Consider the following 22,894-nt stretch of genomic DNA (forward strand, 5'->3'; position numbering starts at 1 on the left):
TGTAGGATTGTCTGTTAAGGCAGTTTTGCTTTTTTAAAATCTGAATTCCCTATTTCTTTTTCTAATTTCTCTGGCTAGAACTCTAGTTCAGTGTCGGCCGGCACCTCAGAAGAGACATTTTCTCGACCCTAGAGGTGAAGGCTTCATTCTCTCATTGTGTTATTACCTGGGGGTTTTCAGAAAAGCCTTTTAAGGGAATGCTCTGCTTCCTAACTTTTTTTTTTTTTTTAAACATGAAAGGCTACTGTATGTTATTAAATACTTTAAAAACCAATTAAAACAATCATCGCTCCTCCTACTCTGTAGAAGATGACATTGCTTTTCTTAAGAATTTCTTTGATTATTGACTTGAGCTCTTTACTTGTTATAGATCTGCACAGATTTTTTTCACTTCTTCAGTCAGTTTTTATAATTTGTATGTAACTACGAATTTATCCATCTTGTCTAGGTTATATAACTTTTTGGAATTAGTGCTTATTTTTAATATATTTGTTTAGAGTTCACTCAAGGTATGATGCAATTCAATATTAAGATATTTGAAATGTTATACTTTATGCATTTACTTTCCTAAAACAAAATGTATATACAATTTTTTTTTTCTTTCCCGAAGCTGAGGATCGAACCCAGGACCTTGCGCTTGCTAGGCAAGTGCTCTACCACTGAGCTAAATCCCCAACCCCATAATTCTATGAGTGATTTAAACAAACTTTTCCTTAAATATTAAGGAACTGGCTGGGCATGGAGGTGCACGTCTTTAATCCCAGCACTCAGGAGGCAGAGGCAGAGGCAGAGGATCTCTGTGAGTTCAAAGCCAACATGGTCCATATAGTGAGTTCTAGGCCAGCCAGGGCTGCACAACGAGACCCTGTCTCAAAGAATAAAAACAAAAAACAAAGTCAGTTCAATAAAAAGGGGCTGTGTTTCACTTTTTAAAGAAAGCAACTAAAATAAGGCTATCCTAATATAAAATAAAAATATATTAATCATAACATACTTTGAAAGATGGGGCTTAAGTTTACATCCATATTATATTAAGGTAATGACTTCTACCTTAAAGGAAATTTCATGCAATATTACTGCCCAGGGCATTTTACAAACAATAAACAATTCACCGAGACTATTAACATTCATGTATGTAATTAGAGTTTACAAATGTACAAAATTTTGAGTAACAAACACTTTCAACTGATTGTTCAAATATTCAATTAGCACGTCTCCCTGCCCCCAATTTTTTGATTACAAAGAAGCACAATGGGCTCCTAACACAATGGGTCAAAATGTGAGAAACGGGCAGCAGCAGACTGAATGTGAGATACCGCCAAACAACTGTGTCAGTATCAAAAAGACAAACTCAAATGGTCTTCTGTAATATAAAATAAATCCACATAATTAAATAGTAGTTAGGTGGAAGAACATTAGAGAGGATATAGCATTTACTTTCTCTACAGAAACTTGCATATCTTACTGTAAAGCATCCTGCTTTAATTTCAGTCATAGGCTATCACACACAGCTCTTGGTGGATCTAGATGGGATGGAATGGCTATTTCAGTAGGACCTAGAGATCCTATCAAGTTCTTATTTGGTCAGTCTTATTTTTAATGTGTTAAGTGTTTTTGTTTATTCTCAGGTTAAATCAATTTTAGTAATAAAATTCACAACTACAGCATATTTAATATCATTGTACCTGAAAAAACTAGACAGCATAGTCTTTAATCTATCATTAAAATAGTGGTTTGATTAAACAATAGAAAGTATGGAAGCTCATGTATGACAAATTTATAAAGTATTATTTTAGAGGCTTATATGTTTGCACGGTAATAAGTCTGGACGACGTGAATAAAATGTGCCTGACTAAAGATAGATGAAACTCCCAGTTAGTGCTGGATAGTTCTGGGGCAGTGTACTTGTCTTCATAATGTGCATCAATAAGGTATGCTCCCGGTCCGGCAGTGCAGCTTTAATTTACTAAACGATGAAGTATATCTCATCCTGGTTCATCCATCCCTTCCTCCATTGCTCCAACATCTTCATTTTGAAAGGAGGCACTTTGTGCCCAGGAATGTGGCATTGCACGGTCACTAAAAATGAGTCCACCGGTGGGACTGCCCTTATGGTAAGAAAGGGAGAGGGCACCGTCACTTAGCAAACCATGAAGTCATAGCTTCACCGTCACAACACATGCTCCAGCTCTTCCCAGACACAGCGGAGCAACCTGAAAAGGAAACGAGACACAGGTGTTGGACGGATCTTCTAAGTGTCCAGTGTGAAAGGTGAGCCACATGACAACCAGTCAGTTAGTCGAGCTTAGACAACGTGTTACGTACAGTGCAACCATTTCCTGCTTTGGGACAAGCCTGGCAGTGGGGTGGACAGTGGCTGTAGACTTTGTGATCCCATTTCAGCCCCGCTATCAATGTCTTTTTTATCCATTTGTTAGCATACTAAAATAAAAGCAGTTCTTTTTCAGGTACTACCAGTCTAAGCTCACATTTTTAAGTATGTAAAACCGCAAGAGAACTAGTAGTATCTAACAAGACAGCTATGTGGCTACAGATTACTGACTAATAGTAAAGACAAACTAGGTTCCTTCCTGCTTATGATTACATCTCTATTTCTCAAGGATTGGGCTCTGCCCCACCTGTCACCTTAACTACAAATGGTCCTTGGAAATGGCAACCATGCATTCGGCTCAGGAGGTTGTTATGATCACCTTGCAACTAACTCTGCCTGTTTCAAAGAGCTGTTATGACCAACTTGTTAAGACTGCCTTTCAACCCTGTCTTTGTTTCAGGAGGCTGCTGGGATTAATTTGTTGTGCTTCTGGTCTGCGTCTGTAGCTCTATTTGCCTGACAAGTCCCCCACTTGGAAACCCCCTACTCTCCAACTATATAAAAACCCTTTTCTTACCCATGTCCAAAGCTGATGTCTGGAACCCCACCTTAGGGAGAGACAGCCCATGTACACAAATAAAAGGCTTGCTTTAATTAATTTGGCCATGATTTGGGCTGTTGGTCTTTCTCCTGGCATTTGTGGGATTAACACTTACCGTTTATACCTTCCACCGAGTCATTTCATTTACTGAAGTCATATTATAGGACCTCTTATTCTATGCTATCTTTTTTTTTTTTTTTAAACTTAAGCTCCCCTTTTATAATCTTATTGTCACCTGTCTCCAAGTTGCTTTGTGGTTAATCTTCACGGTTAATTTTACTGTATTTTAGAATCACATAGGAAACACCTCTGCACATGTCTGTGAGGGCATTTCCAGAGACTTAATTTAGGAGGGAAGACCCACCCTGAATGTGGGTGGGCTCGTTCCAGAGGTTTGGGTCCTAGCCTGCATTAAAAAGGAGGAAGGGAGGAACCTGTGGTGCTTTGAATAAGAATGGCTCCTCATGTCTTTGCATGCACGATTCCCAGCTGAGAAACTGTTTGGAAGGATTAGGAGGCGTGGCCTTGTTGGAGCAGGTGTGGCCTTATTGGAATGGCTGTGGTCTTGGAGGAGGTATGTCACTGGGAGTGGGCTTTGAGGTTTCAAAAGCCCACACCAGGCCCAGTCTCTCTGCTGCCTAAGGATCAGGATGTAAAGCTCTCAGCTCCAGGGCCATGCCTATCTGCATGCTGCCATGCTTCCTGCCATGATGATAATGGACTAACCCTCTGAAACTGTAAGTCCCCAGTTAAATGCTTTATTTTATAAGTATTGCTGTGGACATAGTATCTCTTCACAGCAATAGAGCACTGACTAAAATATGCATCAATATTTATTGCTCTGTACTTCCTGATTGCCTCTACAATGTGACCAGCGGCTTAATGCTTCTGACACCATGCTTTTCCCAAAGGATGGGGCTTTTCCAGAATGAGATATGGTTAGTGAGGAGTCTTTTGTTCATAAGCTCGCCACAGAGTTTCTAACTTGTTAACATAATTTAGGTCTGCCATATTTATTAGATCATAACCAGAAATTTAATGTGCTTCCAAAATATTGAGTATTTAAAAATTATTACTTGGGGCTGGAGAGATGGCTCAGAGGTTAAGAGCGCTGACTGCTCTTCCAGAGGTCCTGAGTTCAATTCCCAGCAACCACATGGTGGCTCACAACCATCTGGTGCCCTCTTCTGGCCTGCAGTCATACATGCTGTATACATAATAAATAAATAAATCTTTAAAAAAAAAAAAGAGAAAAAAATTATTCTTCATGTATGGGTAAACTGTTGAAATATTTGTGACTACTAGCCTTGCTTATCTCTACGATACCCTCTTCCCTTTGGTACAGCTCTCCTGCAATCCTGTCAATTCTACCACTGCTAGAACGTTTCTTCAGTGAATAGTAGTTCATAATAATTTATCTGAATATTAATTTGTACTTCAAAGGAATGTGGATTTCATTATAAAATCAGACACTGCCTTGTTTTTTCATATTTAGTCAAGAGGCAACTTTATTTCATTAAAAAGGACTGCTTTATTTTTATTTTACGTGTGTATTTTCCTGCATGTATTTTTATGTACCATGTGTGTGCAGTTCCCACAGAATCCAGAAGAGGGCATCAGATCCCCTGGAACTGGAGTTAGAGGATGCTGTGAGACTCCTTTCAAGGGCTGGGGATCAAACTTGGGTCCTCTGCAAGAGCAATAAATGCTCTCAACAGCTGAGTCATCTCTCCAACCCTTAGATTTGTGTGATACATGTCAATGTTGGATGAAGTCAAGAGGGTCTTATCAAAAGAGTTGTTTTCACACTATGAGAGAAGTGAGATCATGAAAATGAAATGGCATACCTGGGTCCATTCATTTGTCTGGGGATCGTAAGCCTCCACTATGTTCAGGTAGGTCTGTCCATCATAACCCCCGACAGCATACAGCTTGTCACCAAGTAAACAGACCCCCACTGCATCTCTGCTAATGCTCATGGACGCCACTGCAGTCCACATGTCTGTTTTGGGATCATATCTGAAAGAAAATTTTACAACTGGAGCTGACATTGCTCTTCAAATATTTTGTATAAAAACGTTTGTCCCTCAAGTCTATCTTCTGACTTATCTGTGATATCAATATGTTGAACACATTCTAGAGAAAAAGATCAGTATTTTCCTAAAAACTGACTTATGTTGCTGTAGATTCATTTAGTAGACACAGAACACTTAGGAACTCAACATGAATATAATAGTAAAACTGCTTCAAGGCTTCGGTGTCCCTGTTGAAAATGGGGGCAAAGCAATGTTTTAAGCTCTGTGCAAGATGACTTCTCCCCTCAAGTACGGTAGCTGTCCACTGTTTTGGTCTTCTCATCCCTTTCAACTAGAACTGTTCAGTGACATCATTTAAAGGGTAGATAGTTCATGCTAACACGCCATATTGCTCCTCATGATTCTGGTGTCAATACCCATCTTTTCCTTGGTGGAACAAATCACATAAAAGACTCCTGGACCCCTTCCTGGATCATTACATGTAATGAGAATAGTTGGAATTACCTTCTCTCCACTACAGATGAGATGCAGCTGTAACTTACCTGCCTTCCGCATCAACACCAGGTCTGCTTGGTATTTGAGACTGTTTGGTAGTACTGTCCAGCCTGGATTTTAAGTCTGACCAGTCCTCTTGGCATTTACAGTTACTAAGTAAATAATTCTAACCTTAAAAAAGTGGATCCGCTCACCCTTTCTGGCACTCACTGATTTCATATTCTTCTTTAAAATGTATTTATTTATATTTGGGTATTTGTCTGCATGTATGTCTGCACACCAGAAGAGGACATTGGATTGCAAGGGGTACAGTTATAGACAGTTATGAGCTGCCATGTGGGTGTTGGGAATTGAACTCACGACCTCTGGAAGAGAAGTCAGTGCTCTTAGCCACCAAGCCCCTCATATTCCTCTTTAAAATCTAAAATTATTACTAATGCTCCAGCTCTCTGTGTGACCCTCTCCACAAGGTCTGTCCCCTGTCCTGGTACGCTCCCACCACCCTGCTCTCTGGCCACACAGCTGCCCTTCACTTCCCACGTGAACCATATTCTTTCCTGTTGGAGTGTTCACACATGACTCTAATGGTTCTTCCTCTAAAATGCACTCAATTTTCTCTTGTCCTTGAACTAAATGCAAAATATTATATGAAGACCCAAGCTGCACCCACATCTTCACTGCTGGTAGGTTCTCTACCTGACCTAAGAGCCGAGTTTCATGGATGCCTTGGTTAAGCCTTTAAGACTTACATGAGCTTTTCATTTTATCATTTTCTATTATTCCATTGTCCATCAAAATGGGCCAGATATGACCCTTTCCTTTCCACTTCCTATGTGGCTTCCAGCTCCTAACTCATTCTTTCTGAGATTCATCAAACTCCTTTACTTTTTGGGAAAGATAGAGTCCAGTACAAAACAGCTACCCAATAAATGCTTGTCTCAGTGGCTGCATTACATGCTCAACCCCAAGGTAATATGTGAGGAGACAAGAATCCAAGTAGGCAGTTGGGAGGCAGGTGGAGAGATACCAGAACAGAGAATCCAGTGTTCAAGGAACTGCATAGAGACCATACTGCACGGATGGATGCTCAGCACTAACTTATTACTTTGTCTGGAAGTGTGAGAAACTTGATTCTTTCTGTTTTTTTCTTAGTTTTCCTTCACAGGAAATTACCTCTCCACACAGTCTGAAAGTCTGGAAGTCAAGTTGGATGTGGGAGCATCGTGTCCTCCAATAGCATAGAGAAGCCCGTTCCAGGTTGTTACTCCTACGCCGCCCCTCCTCTTGGACATCTGGGCACACAGCGTCCATTTGTTGGTGTGAGGATCAAAGCACTCCACTGACTTGAGACAAGAACTCCCATCACGACCACCAACTGCGTAAAGTCTGTAAAGAAGAACAAATGAAATGCAAATAGGAAAGAGTGCTGGGGTGAGACTCACCACAGAAAGGCTATTCCGATGACAGTTCTCCGAACTTGAAGGGCCACTGATGAGACAGCATGCTGAAGCTATGTGACATCAAGAAATAAGATATACGCCAGGCGTGGTGGCGCACGCCTTTAATCCCAGCACTTGGGAGGCAGAGACAAATGGATCTCTGCGAGTTCGAGGCCAGCCTGGTCTACAAAGTGAGTTCCAGGATAGCCAGGGCTACTACACAGAGAAACCCTGTCTTGAAAAACAAAAAACAACAAACAAGACAAAAAAAACAACAAAAAAAAAACAAAAAAAAAAAAACAAAAGGAAAGAAAGGAGATATGCTACCAATTGTATGATATCCTTCTGAAAAATGATTTCCATTTCTCTGCCCATCAGGCACTTACAACAATAACACAAAGGACTTAACAAATGAGTCCTGAGGAAAGAAGAGCTTAGGCATACAGGACAATATTTGTTAATATTTTCTACATTTTTTCCTTTGGCTTTTTGAGCCAGGGTCTCTCACTGTAGTCTTGGCTGGCCTAGAACCCATTATGCAGACCAAACGTGCCTCAACCTCAAAGTTGCCTCAAACTCTGAGTTCTGTCTCTGCCTCCTGAGTGCTGGAGTTAAGGATGGGCCGCTCTGGCCATCACCTTACTTTCCTTCCGTCTAGAAAGCTCTAGAGTGTCTGTACGGTCTGTTTGACCCTCCCCTCTCCCTCTTTCTGTAAGTGACAGCACCAAGCAACTAGACAAAGAAGTGAATTAAAAACCACCAGGGGTTGGTTTGATGGCGGAAGACAGGGTTAGAAGGGTTTGTATTTAGCCCTCCTACAACAGAGCGCGGTGAGAGCCTGTATAACTTTATTTACACAAAGGGTAAGCAGACACCTCTTCTTAGCGCCATTCTGGGGTCACCAGTCTACCGAGGTAAGAAAGAAGAGACACAAAAGGAAAGATAACGCAGTGAAAACGATGGGGAGAGGTTTTTAGGGGGACACTGAGAGAGCACAGTATTCTAATTTGTAAATGTATGTGTCAATCATTCCATTTTTTCATTTCTGTGGCTAGGCACGTGTGTGTGTGTGTGTGGGGGGGCACCCAGGTTTGTGGGTACTCACATATGTGCATGTGGAGCCTGCCTGAGGGTGATATCAAGTACCATCCTCCTCCATTGCTCATCTACCTTATCCGCCCAGGCTCCTGGATATGGCCAGCCTTGCCAGGCAGCTTGCTCTGGTGATGCCCTGTCTCTGCCTTTCCAGGCTGGAATGACAGGTGGGCTGCAACCCCCCTCTGGTACCTGTATGGGTTTCAGGGACCCAACTCTGGTCCTCATGCTTATTCAGCAAGCACTTTCACCGCAGACATCTCCCCCGCCCACTGTGGTACTTTAAAGGTATCTAAACCACCAGATTGTTGCTGTACAATCCAATAGAGGATATTTTTATAAAACGTATTCACTCCCAACCTGAAATGCGCGGCCCCTGAGCATTAGCATGAAGCTCAACTTAGCACTGAGCTAAGAGGGCTGTCGTGGACAGACGGTATTGGAAAGGTTTCGCTAGCTCACTTGAAGTACTCCTCTGTGCAATAACGAACATGTCTACTGTGACTGAAACAGAACTTCAAATAGCTCCTTACTTTCCACTCAGCACGGCCACACCGACTGTGCTCCTGGGGGTGGACATAGTGGCAACGAAATTCCACTGGCGAGCCTGAGGGTCCCAGCGCTCCACTGTATTCAGGTAGCTCCAGCCGTCATGCCCGCCTACCGCATACATGGGGCCTTCCAGTACAGCCACGCCTGCAAGTGGATAGGAGAGAGGGAAGGCCTTGAGTGTGCTCCAAACTCGTATTTTAATTAAAATGTAAGTTCAAGGAATTGGAAACATGCAAATGTAATCGATCACAAACTTGATTTTTATTAATTAAATTTTATTAGTGCAATTAAAGGCTAAGGCTGTATTGCCTAGGCTATACAAACAGGGCTCTCCTGAGGCAGAAGGGGCTCTAAATTTCTTTTTCTCAAATTTAGACAGTATTTTGGGGTACGATAGTGGAAAGTTGTTTTTTATATTTTGTTTTTCAAGACAGGGTTTCCCTGTGTAGCTTTGCACCTTTCCTGGATCTCGCTCTGTGGACCAGGCTGGCCTCGAACTCACAAAGATCCGCCTGCCTCTGCCTCCCAGTGCTGGGATTAAAGGCGTGTGCCACCACCGCCTGGCCTGGAAAGTTATTTTAAAACCCTGCCAAACTGGCACACACTGCTGTTATTAAAACATCCTTCAGTATTCAGTGCTTTCTTCTTTCCCCTTGAGTACCTCAGATCCTAGGTTTTCCAGGAGCTGTTCGATACCACAGCCCGTTGGTGTCGCCATCAGCGAAGAGAGTCAGAGCCGTTTGTTAATTCATTCAGCAAACACCTCTAAGTCTCCACTAAGTTCTAGGCACCCCCAAGGACATAGCAGTAAGGGCTATGCCCCTGTGGGTCAGTACCATGTTTTAATCAGGAGACAGGTATAAAACAGGCACAGGCGTCAGGTATGTGCCCATTTAAACAATGGTGCAATGAAAGCGGGGTAGAGAGAGCCAAGGAGACCTGTATGATGAGACGACACCCGAGCAGAAGCATGGATGAATCAGAAGACCGTGCACGGGGAAGAGGTGCAGCATGGCGACAGTGAGTGGGAGGTCTGAGGGTGCTGGATGTGGCTGAGCAGGTAGCCGAAGGGAAAGGATGCTTCTGACCTTATCCCTTATAAGGACTTTCGATCTTATTTTGAATGCGTGGAGAGTCTGTCGGGGATGTCTTGTTTGTCTGTCCTTGTGATTGAGACAGGGTCTCATTATGTATACTAGGCTGCTCTCAAACTGATGATTTACCCTAAATTAGAATTGTTTCTTTCCCTGTGGTGGTGGTGGGATATACAAATGAGTTACAATGACCCTGGAGTTTATGGTAAACCTTATTTTCCAGGTTTCATTCATTATTGAAATATATTTTCCAGGATGGAGGTATACCTCAGTTTCAGGATGCTTGCCCTAGCATGTACACATCCCTGTGTTTGATTACCAGAATGGTGGTTTGTTTGCTTTCTGAAACAGGGTTTCTCTGTGCAGCCTTGACTGTCCTGGAACTCGCTTTGTAGCCCAGGCTCGCCTTGAACTCACAGAGATCCGCCTGCCTCTGCCTCCCGAGTGCTGGGATTAAAGGCGTGCGCCGCCACCACCACCTGGTTGGAACAGTGGCTTCATCAAAGGGACCTGTGGTGGGATACGAGCTCATCTTGTGGAACCCCTGGCCCTCTGATAGTTTCCTGAACCTCCCAGCATGCCAATCTCTATTCCCAGGCAGTTTTCATTTCTGGGTGCTAGCTTTGGGCGCAGCCTTTACATCTACTTTTATTAGGCCCTACCAGATTCTTTATGGTAGCCATTTCGAACCTTTCCCAGGCTATAATAAGGTGAAAATATGGCCGCAGACTCTGACTTTATGATTTTCACAGCACTGTCCTGCAGCTCCTCTTAGAAAGAGTGGGGATGCATGGCTTCACTTGGGAGTCTGGGCTTGACTGTGGCCTCTTTTGGCCGGTGAGATGTTAGTAAACTTGGTGAAGCAGAAGAACCTGCACTGGGGCTCATCTTCCCTCACTGCTCCGGATACTCTGTGATGTAGCCACAGATATGCAGACGAGACCGTCCTATACCATCTAGCCCACACAGATGGATGAAAACCAATGGAGACTATCCAAAGCACCAGAGCCCATCCACACCAGCCAGAGCCACACTGACCGGCTGAGTCATAAGCCCAGATCCTATATTAATTCACCTCTGCTTTAGGCCTCTGCTTTAGGCGTCTGCGTTAGAACCAGATGTGTCAGTACAGGTTTGCATTTTCAGTACTGAGGAGGTGGAGGCAGGAGGACGAGTAATGTGAAGCTAGCCTCAGCTACATAGTGAATTTGAGGCCAGCCTGGACTCGGTGAGACCCTGCTCAAAACACAATGAAACTACAACAAAAAGCTTCTTGTTACACAGCAAAAGCTGGTGATGCATGTGCACATCAAACCCAATTTCATGTCTGCATCCCTCCACTCTTAGCTAATAATTCTTTCTCGTTTCACTAGAGTAGATAGAGTTCCCTGAATTTGCTTGTCCTGTTCATGCACCACCAATTCCTGCAGGATAAAGAATGTGTCTTGCTTTCTTTCCATTTCTGGGGCTAGTTCGGTGGCAGCCCCGACTCTCGTGCTCTGTAGTTATAAACTGAGTACGGTACCACCTACGTGAGCTAGACTCAACCTGCTTTCACAGCTTTCCATCCATCTTCTGTACTGACCTATCAAATCACTGCAGAGGTTTCAGACCTTTTCCAGACTGCGATAAGTTGACATGGCCAGAGACTCTCTTTCATAGTGTGACCCTGCAGACCCCGTGAATCTATAGAACACAGGATGTACACTCTAATCAACATCATCTGCTCAGTGAGTTATCTGACAGAAGAGGGGATGGAGAGATGGTTCAGCAGTTAGGAACACTGGCTGTTCTTCTAGAGGCCTGGGGTTTAATTCCCAGGACCCATATGGCAGCTTACAAACATAACTCCAGTTCCTGGGGATCTGCCACCCTGCACTGCATACAAGTGGTGTACATTAAAAAACAAAAACAAAAACCAAAAAAACCCAGACACATTAAAAAAAATAGAATAAAATGTCCGTTCTATGTTTAGTTTTGGTGTGTGTGTGAATTCACTCACTTCTGCTTAAAAACCATATACATACATATACCATTTATCACTATTGTTTTTCATATGCATATGGAAATAAAAACGCTAGTTTTAATGAGTATTTTCACTAGGTTACATAACATCAATTGCTAACACAAAGCACAAACGTAAGAGTGTGGCTTGTCAGCCCATCATGCTTTGCTAACTCCCTTAGACCCTGCGCTTTCTGCTGTACCGGTTGTTGCCACATTTATGTAAGTGCTTGTGTTCCAGTTTCTGCTTCTCAGGTATGAGGGATGCTTGGCAACGGGTGTCAACTGAGCCCACGCATCGGTCTTCTGCCTGGTGCAGATGGTAAAAATGAAGTGGCAGCCTGGCTTTCTAAGTGGGTCGGTCTGCAGATACACTTACCAAGACCATGCCTGTGCGTGGACATGGGTGGCATCACGCTCCAGGTTTTCGTTTTGGGGTTGTAGCACTCTACAGTGTTCAGAGTCTTCAGTCCATCGCGCCCTCCAACCACGTACAGTTTGTCGTCTAACACGGCAACACCGAACTGCAGCCTCCTCCCGTTCATGTTTGCTACGGGAGTCCACATATTTGTACGGAGATCATACTTCTCAATGCTCGTGGCTCCTTAATAGTACCAAAGAGAGTTACGTGACGACAAGCTCCACCGTGACTATGTTACACACACACAGGCAGACTTTTATCTTCTGTGTGTGGGGTCAGTGTATGGTCGCGCGCGTGCATGTGTGCGTGTGTGTGCGTGCACATGTGTGAGTGTGAGTCAGAGGTTGATGTGTGGTGTCTTTCTTTATCACTCAGCTTTGTTTGAACCTGGAACTCACTGTTTTGGTTAGATTAGGTTGACCTGTCTCTGCCTCTCCAGCACTGGGATTACACATGTGTGCCAGCTCTGCATGTGGTTTCTGGGGGATATGAACTCAGGTCCTCATGTTGGCAAGGAGAAGTACTTTACCGACAGAGTCGTCTCCCTAGACCCAAAGCATATAGGTTTTTATTAACATCGATAGTAACACTCCAGCAGTATGGCCCTGGCTTATCCCCATGACCTTTTCTATCATTCTCCCAGGTACACAGGAAAGGCTCTCTGTTCAAGGAGGCTGAGAAGACACTCAGAAGTGGGAGGAAATGCAGGGTGCTTGGCATCAGGGAAGCCAGACATACTAAGTCTACAGCAGTTAGTTCCACTAACAATATCGAACACGCCGAGAGGAACAAAGAAAAAGTAGAAGGCATAGGGCTCAGCTGCATGGAGGTCACTGAGGACTTTTGGGAACCTTCCTTGTTTGGATGGCCCATGTGGGGAGGAAATGCAGGCGGGGAGCTCCACAGAGGACAGAGATTCCTAGGCAGATGGAGGAGGGCTTTGTGTCCCTGTCCATCTGGGACTGTGGGGTTGGTTCACGGATGTAATGGGAAGGGTCTATTTGAGAGGAACGGAACTGATGAGGAGGAAGCAGTTATCATGTGACCTTCTGGGGAAGGAGGAAAGAGCAGCAACAACAAAGCAGGCATGCGTGGGGCTGACTCCCATACAAGGGAGGGGCACCATCCCTAGCAAGGAGGAAGGACAAGGGTCATTTGGGAACTGGACTGTGGGATGTGAAGGGAGTTACTGCCCATAGGGTTTACCTCTGGAAAATTCTAGAACTCTTTGGTTCTCTTCAAGATGTGAGACCAGTGGAGATTTAGGAAAACAAATCAGTCAAACAAACATTATCCTTCTAAAAAATCAAAACAAAACAAAACCAAAAACCAAAAACAACCGACTCCCAATTATGTAGAGTTTGCGTCCTTTTCTCTCTTGAAGTTGCTAATTTAACAGCCAGCTCTGCCCTTATAAAGGATCCCACCACAGTGAACACTTACTCCATGGGTTGTAGAATTGGACCATCAGAGCCACTACTGCTGACGACCTCCCCAAACCAGAAACAGTTTTGTTCTACACATGGGCACCATATTTTCTAATAGTTACTGTTTACCCTATACAATCCTGAGTTATTTCAGATTGACACCAAGTCTCTTTCCATTTTTGTATTTTCTTTCTTTCTTTTTCTTTTTCTTTTTTGGCTTTTCGAGACAGAATTTCTCTGTGTAGCCCTGGCTATCCTGGAACTTGCTCTGTAGATCAGGCTGGCCCTTGAACTCATAGAGATCCACCTGCCTCTCCCTCCCAAGTGCTGGGATTAAAGGTGTGTGTCACTGCTGCCTGGAGCATCTTTGTATTCTTATACTACCAAACAGAATGCCTTCTAAATACTAGCTGATTAAAAATATATTTGCATAATCTTTCTTTGTATCATTTGGCAATAATTATATTTTATTCATATACTTAAATTATTAATATGCATATATTAAGATTATATACACTTGATTATTTATTCCTACTATGACCTTAAAATCTTCCATCAAATAAATCAAAATGAAATAAAAGTTGTCTTCTATCAAATAAAAGTCTTTCTTCATTGATGAATTTTTTCAACCTACTTTTTCCTCTTGAATCTTAAGTCTTCTTTTAGACCTAGTTTATGAAGTAGTAGGATTTTGTTATAAACTAGAAACTCAAATTTTAAACATCTAAAAATAATCAAATATCTTCAAGCTTGTTGGGGTGACTGGAGTGCTGGAAAGAGCACTGGCTGCTCTTCCAGAGGACCTGGGTTCAATTCCTAGCGCCCACATGGTGGCTCAAGGCTGTCTGTAACTTTAGTCCAGGGATGAAGATGGGGGTGGGAGGATCTGCTGCCCTATTCTGGCTTCCATAGGCACTGCATGCATATGGTGCACAGCTGTACATGCAGGCAAAAACCCCCACACAGATAAAATAAATTAAAAAAAAAAAGTGTGTGTGTGTGTGTGTGTGTGTGTGTGTGTGTGTGTGTGTGTGTGTATTTCTGTGTACTGAACCCAGGACCTTACATGTGTTGGTCAAACACTCTGTCACTGATCTATATCCTCCTGGCTCAGTATAGACCTTACAGTCTTTCATCCACGAACCTAAAGTAAAGTAGCAATCTGGCATATAGGTCATGATTTTACATTCCTTAAAGTTACCGTACACGGGAGAAATACTAAAACGTGATGAGTACACCAAGAGCTTTAGTCATAGAAGTAATTCAGGAGATGACAAACTTGACAAACATTCAGGGGTGCTGTCTACCAGCAAAGTATTACTCCAGGCTTTACACAGTAATATGAATTTTAACATGAATATTAATAGGGATGTGTTAATAAGCAAAATCCCCATGCTTTTCTACTTACTGGGGGGAGGAAGAGGTAAAGAGACCATAAATAAATGTATCAGCTGGGCAGTGGTGGCGCATGCCTTTAATCCCAGCACTAGGGAGGCAGAGGCAGGCGGATCTTTGTGAGTTCAAGGCCAGCCTGGTCTATAGAGCGAGATCCAGGAAAGGTGCAAAGCTACAGAGAAACCCTGTCTCAAAAAACAAAACAACAAAAAACAAAACAAAACAAAACAATGTATCAGATACTGTGAAGAAATGTAATGCATATTAATGAGATTAAGGGGAAGAAAGGTGGGAAAGGGTTTGAAAGAGGTAGGCAAGAGGCTGCTACCAAGAGCCATGGGAAGCCTCTGTGGCAAGCTGGCATGTGAGAGGCTGTCTATCGGAGGGAAGTGATGGGAACGTCTAACATAGCATCCTTTGGCATGTTAGATGAGCAAGGTGGTCAATGGGGTTGGAACAGGGGCGAGAGAAGGACCATGAGGAGCCAAAACTGAGAAGCAGATGGAAGTCAGAGAGGGTTTGCCAGGGGATGTACACACTAGCTCTATGGGCAGATACGCATGAGCTTTCAAGCTTTCAAGCTCCCATAGCAACCGACAGCCAGTGGCACCATGCATGCTCTTCTACCATTAGTAACCATTGTTGCCAGCATGGTCCAAAGATTTGCTAGCCACCTTAACCAAGGTTCCCAAATGTTTATGTTTAGCTTTCTTTTCTATGTCTGTCTGTCTGTATGCATGCATGCACGGATTTTTTTCTCAATTGTTTAAGAGTAAATCACAGAAATGGTGACTCTGTAGCCCTCAATAGTTCAGTATCTCTCTTTGGAACAAGAAATTCTCTTTAAAAAAACTATAATACAACCATCAACACCTGAAATTAACATTTTACAGTGCTATTATTTAGCATTTTGTCTTCAGTCTCAATCATGACCTCTGTGGCAAAACAAAACAAAACAACAACAACAAAACCAAGACAATATATTAGAATAGTTGATATTTTTTCTCTATTTTTCCATAATCTGGAATCAAGTTGAATCTTTTGTTTTGTTTTTTAATTATGTGTGTATGTGTTTCTCTTTGTGTGTGCTCATTCACACTTTTGTAGATGCCTTCGGAGGCCAGATGGTTTCAGATGCCCTGAAGCTTGAGTTGTTGGGAGCCATCTGATGTGGGTGTTGGGAATAAACTCTGGTTCCCTGCAGTGGCACCAAAGGCTGCTTCTTAACTGTGGCATCATCTCGCCGGCCTCTGAACTCTGGATTTGGAGGTATACTTCATGGCATCGGCATGTTTTAATACCACAGACAGACAAGCTACTCTGTAGGCCCCAGTTTGGACCTGCGTTCTCCCCATGATTCAGGTGATGCTTTTGGCTGCTGACTTCTGGAGAGCGGGTCCTATCGGAGCACTGGCTGCTTGGTCTCAGCACTGACAACATGAGCTTTGGTCCCTTGGATAAGTGTTAAGTGTCAGTTCTCAGTATTTGTTAAGACACCATTTTACCTTTTGTGACAACTAAGCTGGGATTTAAATAAATCTCTGAAATCTGAAATGTTTTGAGTATTATGCCTTCTCCAAGAATTTCTCAATTTCACACTAGAGATTTTGTATTTTGGTGGTTGCCAAATGGGTATAATCTTTCTTTGCTTGAGTGCTTTGCATGAGTGTGTGTATGTGTGTGTATCTGCAGGATTAAACCAGTGCATCATGCATGTGAAGTGAGTGTTCTCACTGAGCTAGATTCCTAGCCCACACTAAATACTTTTTCCTAATCTTGTTTTTTTTTTTTTTTTTCCTATATCAACTGGCACTCCACTGAAAAAAATAGCTTTCCTTTCTTTCTTTGTGTCACTGTGAACTTGTGGAGACTTTGATTTTACATTATCCTCAGTTACTACTTACTTTGATGCTCAAATGACTTTCTAAACAAGCTGTTTTTCTCTATCTTTTGACCTGCCCCTACCATTCCTTGGATACTTTCTGGCACTAGAATTGTTTTCCAGACTCATGTTTTCCCGTTCTTATCCCTGAACCTACCTGAACCATCAGGGCCTCTTGGTAGTATTACATATTACCCTCTGTTCCTCTAGGTCGAAGACTGTTCAGTACCTTTTGTTGAATCCATTCCTCCAACTGCAAATAATGTTCCAACAGTCGACTTCCGAGGCTTTGTCCGAGGACTCTGCAACATGGGTCGTCTCTCAGGTAATAAGTGATACTTCATTGCTTCCATAATGAGCTTCTGACACTCTATGTCATCCCGAAAAAGTGCATTGTTTTCCATGTCTGCCAGGAACTAGAAAAGAACAGGGTGTACGTACTACAAAGACATATACAATATACTTCTTAGTTCACTGCTTTGTTCTACTGATCTGCTTATCCCTAGGCTTTGATTTTAGTTTTGAGACAGGGTCTTACTATGTGGCCCTGGTCGACCTGGAATTCATGGTGTAGACCAGGCTAGTCTTGAACTCCTGATTCTCCTGTCTCAGCGTCTCATGTATTGAAATTATAGGCAAGGGTCACCACGCCGGCTTATTAGTGCCTCTGCCTCCTGAGTTCAGGGATTAAAGGTGTGCATCACCCTCCTCCCCTCCCTGTTTGTGTTGTTTCTGAGGCAGGAACTCACATAGACTGGCCTTGCACTCACTATCTAGCCCAGGCTAGCCCTGAACTCCTGGTCCTCGTGCCTCAGCCTTCCAGGTGCTGAGACTTAGGCAAGAGTTGCCACAGCCAGATTATTAATGCCATAACAGCATGTTCTGAAATCTGATTTCCTCAGTCTCCCCTCATGAAGTTTCATGGTTTTCTTAGCTATCTGGGGGTTTAGTTTTCCATGTCAATTTATATATTAGGTCTTTCTGTTCAAGAGGCCTTTCACTTGTACGATTTTCTTGACTGCCTTTGCCTTCATTTTGTTAAATTTATTCTTCATATGTAATTATTTTGATTACCATTTTACTCTCTTAAGCTTTAATTTTTTATGTTTTGCTGGAGAAGAAAAAAAATCTACAGGTTATTATAACTTGTATTTTAGCCTCGGACTTGACCACACTCACTAAGCTCTAGCTGTTATACACCCACTCATCACTGAACAGGAATAGTTTGGCATCTTTTTCTGGATGGACACTAATGATTTCAGTTTATGGGTTTATCATACTGTCCAAACCTTCAATGTAATGGTAAATAATTGGGTAAAATGGAGCCTCTCTGCTTCTGGTTGGCGTTCAGGTGGTACTAGCGTTTTACTGTTTCAGACTGTAGTTGCTATAGCATTGTGTGGTCCATTTTTATTTAGGCTGTGTCCTTGTCTTCCTACTTCAGTGTTTCAAATTAAGTACCGTTACCAATTTTTCCTCAAATATCTTTCACACATCTATTGATAAGATCATACAATTAATAAGATCATATAAAAGAAAGAATAATTTTTCTTTTAAGCTAGTGATGTAATGATTTCCTGATAGATGATTCCCTGATAATTGTCCTTTTGCTGTTGTTCTTGGAAAAAATTACCCTGGCACAGTGTATTACCCTTTAAAACATAGTGGAACCCTAGTCTATCAATTAGCCTGGAGGGCAGAGGGGACATACCATACTTAATCTAATGAGTTGACTTTTAGTAAATGCAGCAAGTGGACAGGTCTGGTGCACGTCTTTCAGCTCAGGTAGATCCCTGAGCCCCAGTCCTGTGAACTACCATGCCCGTCTGCCACCTCCTGTCTCAAACAATCATCTATCCACACAGATCTGCCTTGTGCCTATTTCATGGAAACAAACTCATATATTTCCTCCATATCTTGCTTCTTTTATTCAGCACATTCTTTAGGCTTGTCCATGTTGTAGCTTCTTTGCTACTGAATAATATTCTACTGACTCGTTCTCTTTCACTCTGCCCATCCAGCAACTGATGGACACTTGGCTGTCTCCTGTATGGAGTGATTACAAACAAAACTGACAAGAAAATACTGTGCATATCATTGTGTGGACGTATTTTGATTTCTCTTGGATAGATAACTAGCTAAAATTATCCTTAACATTAAAGAAACCTCAAAACTGCTTTTCAGAGCATCTGCACCACGCTCCCATCCCCACCTGCACCTTGTAAGGTTTCTGTCTCCACACACCCTCCCCACCACGCCCATGTCAGCCAGCTGGTAAATAGAAGAGTCTGTTTTACTTTGCATTTCCTGAATGGCTAACAATGCTGAGAATATGTTCAGGATTAGATAACTGAAGATAAATGAAATCTCCAACAAAAGTTACCATAAAAAAGCTGTGGCGCTGGGCGATGGTGGCATATGCCTTTAACCCCAGCATTTAGGAGGCAGAGGCAGGCAGATCTCTGTGAGTTTAAGGCCAGCCTGGTCTACAGAGCCAGTTCCAGGACAGCCAAAGCTACACAGAGAAACCCTATCTCAAAATACAAAACAAACAAATAAACAAACAAAAGCAACAACAAAAAGCCTGTGGCATTCGGTAAGCATGCATCGTAAACCAAAGACAAAATAATCTCAGTTAAGACACAAGTCTCATAACCTGGGCCAGCCTCCCCCACCCAAAAAAAAAACCCATAAACTTAGCACAGAAGCCATTAGTGCATATGCACTGAGTTGGCTCATTTAGATTAATGTTAGTGCTAGCTTTACTTCTGATATAATTACCTTAGTGCATTCTAAATAAAATAAATGTGAAATAAAACATAGGAAGTAAAGTCTCAGGAGATTTTATAGTAAATGCAATTTGAAGAAAGACATTTTTAACATGCTGGTAAGTTCTGTAGTTTATTAAAACAGGATTAGTTATATTTAAGTAAAGAAGTGGGAATAGAAAAATTATAAAGCAATTTATTCAAGAACACCAATAATCAAGTATTAGTGTAGCAGGTAAGCTATTGTTCAGGAAACTATTATGACTGGCTAAACTATAAAATATTGGTTCTAATACACTCTCACTTTTTTTTTTTTTAATGAATGCCTGTTTGCCATAAACAATGGCAAACTATTAGAATAAAAGTCTCTGGAAAATCAGACATTTTGATGGTATATATATGTGTTTTGAGGGGACAGTTTTAGAAAGATCGTCATGACAAACTAAGACAAGAGTGAAGATAAGCTGGGTGGTGGTGGCACACGCCTTTAGTCCCCGAATTTGGGAGGCAGAGGCAGGCGGGTCCACACTGCATCAAACTTGATTGACTCTGAAGCTGGTCTTCCCTGCAGCATCAATAATTGTAGGACTTCTTCCTTCCTGAATTTGAGTCAGTTCTTAGCAGAACCCCAGGCAAGGGTAAAACACAGTGACCACAACCACTTCCTTTTTTGATCGTTCAGTTTCTTTTGAAAGTCATGTAAAATGATCCCTTGGGAGACTGGGAGATGGCTCAGTTGGTAAATTGTCCATCACACAAGCTTGGGCTTGAATTCAGAACTCCAGTTCCTGCACAAAAGCTGGCTACCAGGCCATGCATCTGTAACTTCAGCATTGGGCAGGCTGGAGACAGGTGGATCCCTGGAGCTCACTGGCCAGCCAGTCTAGCCACAGTGATGAGCTCCGGATTGAGTGAGAGACCCTGTCTCAAAAAATATGGTGAGGCGTGATCAAGGAAGACACTTGGTGTTGGCTGCTGGCCTGTGCATGCACTCACATTCATGCATGTGCAAGTACAGAGACTTGTGCATATATAGAAACAAGTAGACATGGCATCTACAAGTGTGCGCGCACACACATAAGCAGGAGTTTTCTTAAAAAGATCATTTGGGGAGCTGATAAGATTGCTCAGTGAGTAAAGTCCTTGCTGTGTAAGTCTGAGGAGCTGAGTTCCAACCATGGAGCTACCTAAAGATAGGAGAGAACATGCCCACATGACGTTTTCCTCTGACCTCCACATGCACACCGTGGAATGTGTGCCATCCCCACATTACACACATATACACACACGTACACAAATCCACATACAAATAATGAATAAAAATTTTTTAAAAAGATCATTTCAGTAGCAGGTTATAATTATACATATTATTTCTTCCATCGCTTACAATATCTACTATTAGTGACACTATAATAAAATTTTAATATTTGGAAGCTGATGATAAAATCTCGTTTACTTGGTATCACTGAGAAAACACCATTTTACAAATGTAAATTCTCTAGGTTACTATACCTAATCACAGTTTTTAAAATAGTCATTAATTATCCAATAGGCACCTGACAATTTTAACAATTGTTATATTTCCCAACCTTTTAAAGTAAAACAAACAGACTCTAACTGAAGAATTCTACTTGGTAACTAATTCTGTAATTTTGGCTTTCATTTTTATCACCAAAACCCAAATCCAAACCCCCCAAACCTCACAAGTACTCAGCCCTAACCGGGAACTCTGTAACACACACATACACACACACACACACACACACACACACACACACACACACACACACACACACACGGCACATTGTGGAAGGGGGCCAGAAAGATGATAAAAGCCAGGGGTCTGGGAGGAGGACTGCCAAGAAATAGTGAGTTCTGGACGTGGCAGGGCTAACAGTGTCTGTGGTTGTCTGCATAAGACCTGTACAAGATCAACCCCGCCAATGTTCTAGTGCGGATGCAGGATGAAGGAGGGGCTCATGAGCTTTAGCCTTAGCTGAGGGGCTTTTGGCAGGTGACAGCCACTGAGGGAGGCAAGTCAGTTTCTTACAGCCATGTCGTTCATAGTAGATTGCCCACGTGACAGTGGATGGTCCTAGACCCATGCACAGATGGCAGCACCAACCGTACTCAGTGGTGCATGCATGCGTGTGTGAGTGTGTGTGTGTGGTGTGTGTGTGGTGTGTGTGTGTGTGTGTGTTTCTTGAGGAGTTGGAAGGGGGTAATATGGTAGTGGATATGATCTAAATACATTGTGTTCTATTCATACAGGAAGTTACCAAAGGGGTGTGGGGGGGCAACAGTGTAACTCTAAGTGTCACAATACTGCCACTTAGTATTATCATTGTAGGAAAGAAAAGCACAGCTCAGAGAGGTGAAATAACCATTGACACTGTGCAGTACTGTGGCCAACACAATCATATTTATTCTTCGACTATTACCCCTCATCATGGACAGGGCTCTCACACCTCAGTGTGCACCCAAATCAGTACAGGGCTTATCAAGTCACCTCTCTAGGGCCATCTCAAAAGTTCACAGGCACCATCAGTCCTATACTTCAAGAACCACGTGGCTGACCCACTGAGTTCCTCCTTATCTGTCTTCTCTGTAGCATCTGATGACATAGTACTTCCTCCTCCTCCGTCGTGGAATCAAGTTCTAGCAATGCTCCAGTCACTTGGCTAGGTTGATAATGGCCACCAAGTCTTAGTGTTTCCCAGGGTCCATCTCTACCACTTTTGCATTCTCTCTGGCCAGGATCATTCTTTTGGGTTGGGCTCCAACATGCTGGTAAGTTTTTCCATTTTTTCCCTCTTACTATTCTGAGGATTTAAGGTTTAAGGTGCCAAGCAAAATGATTCTCCCATTCCCTTCCCTGTGCTACATGGCATCCCTCACTCTACACTCTTTGTCTCAAAGGACATCACCTTCACTAATCTCAGTCTACAATCAGGATCATGTTGGGCCCTCCTTCTAATCCAGTCATTTCGTTTTGTCAGTTTCTGGTCATTTCTCTCTGGCACTGCCTGAGTGTCTTCTTCGCCTGGCCGAACTCCGACAGCCTTTCTGATGGGTTTCTAGTGTTGACCCCAATCCATTCTCTGTAGTGCATTGATAGCTCTCGCCCCCAAACAGAATTACATTATGCCATTCCTGTTATAGAACCCTTCCATCCCTCTTCATGGCTTTTAAGATAAAGTCCAAACTCCTTGGCATGACTAAAGGTCCCTCTCTAACTTCACCTCTTGACATCACCCCTCTTTATTTTGGGGCTCCAGTCAAGCAAGCGTTCTTCAAATCTCATAACGTATGCACAATCTGGTCTCTTTCCTGGACATGTCCCCCACCCTCAC

General features: G+C 42.7%; 1 protein-coding gene across 2 annotated transcripts in view; it reads right to left on the bottom strand.

Annotated features, from left to right (window-relative positions):
* Positions 1-1,115: 1,115 nt before the first annotated feature.
* The window catches only part of Klhl5 (kelch like family member 5), a 65,774-nt gene continuing 43,995 nt past the window's right edge, over positions 1,116-22,894 (bottom strand). For both annotated transcript variants that reach the window (XM_036201003.1, XM_036201002.1), the window contains 6 exons: positions 17,003-17,189; positions 12,028-12,252; positions 8,532-8,694; positions 6,638-6,850; positions 4,781-4,952; positions 1,116-2,213 (listed from right to left, as the gene is read on the bottom strand). In XM_036201003.1, the coding sequence (XP_036056896.1) occupies positions 2,157-2,213; positions 4,781-4,952; positions 6,638-6,850; positions 8,532-8,694; positions 12,028-12,252; positions 17,003-17,189 (1,017 nt within the window). In that variant the 3' untranslated portion in view covers positions 1,116-2,156. The remainder of the gene's footprint in view (positions 2,214-4,780; positions 4,953-6,637; positions 6,851-8,531; positions 8,695-12,027; positions 12,253-17,002; positions 17,190-22,894) is intronic.

This window comes from Onychomys torridus, chromosome 10 (assembly GCF_903995425.1).
Source record: "Onychomys torridus chromosome 10, mOncTor1.1, whole genome shotgun sequence".
NCBI classification, from domain to species: domain Eukaryota; kingdom Metazoa; phylum Chordata; class Mammalia; order Rodentia; family Cricetidae; genus Onychomys; species Onychomys torridus.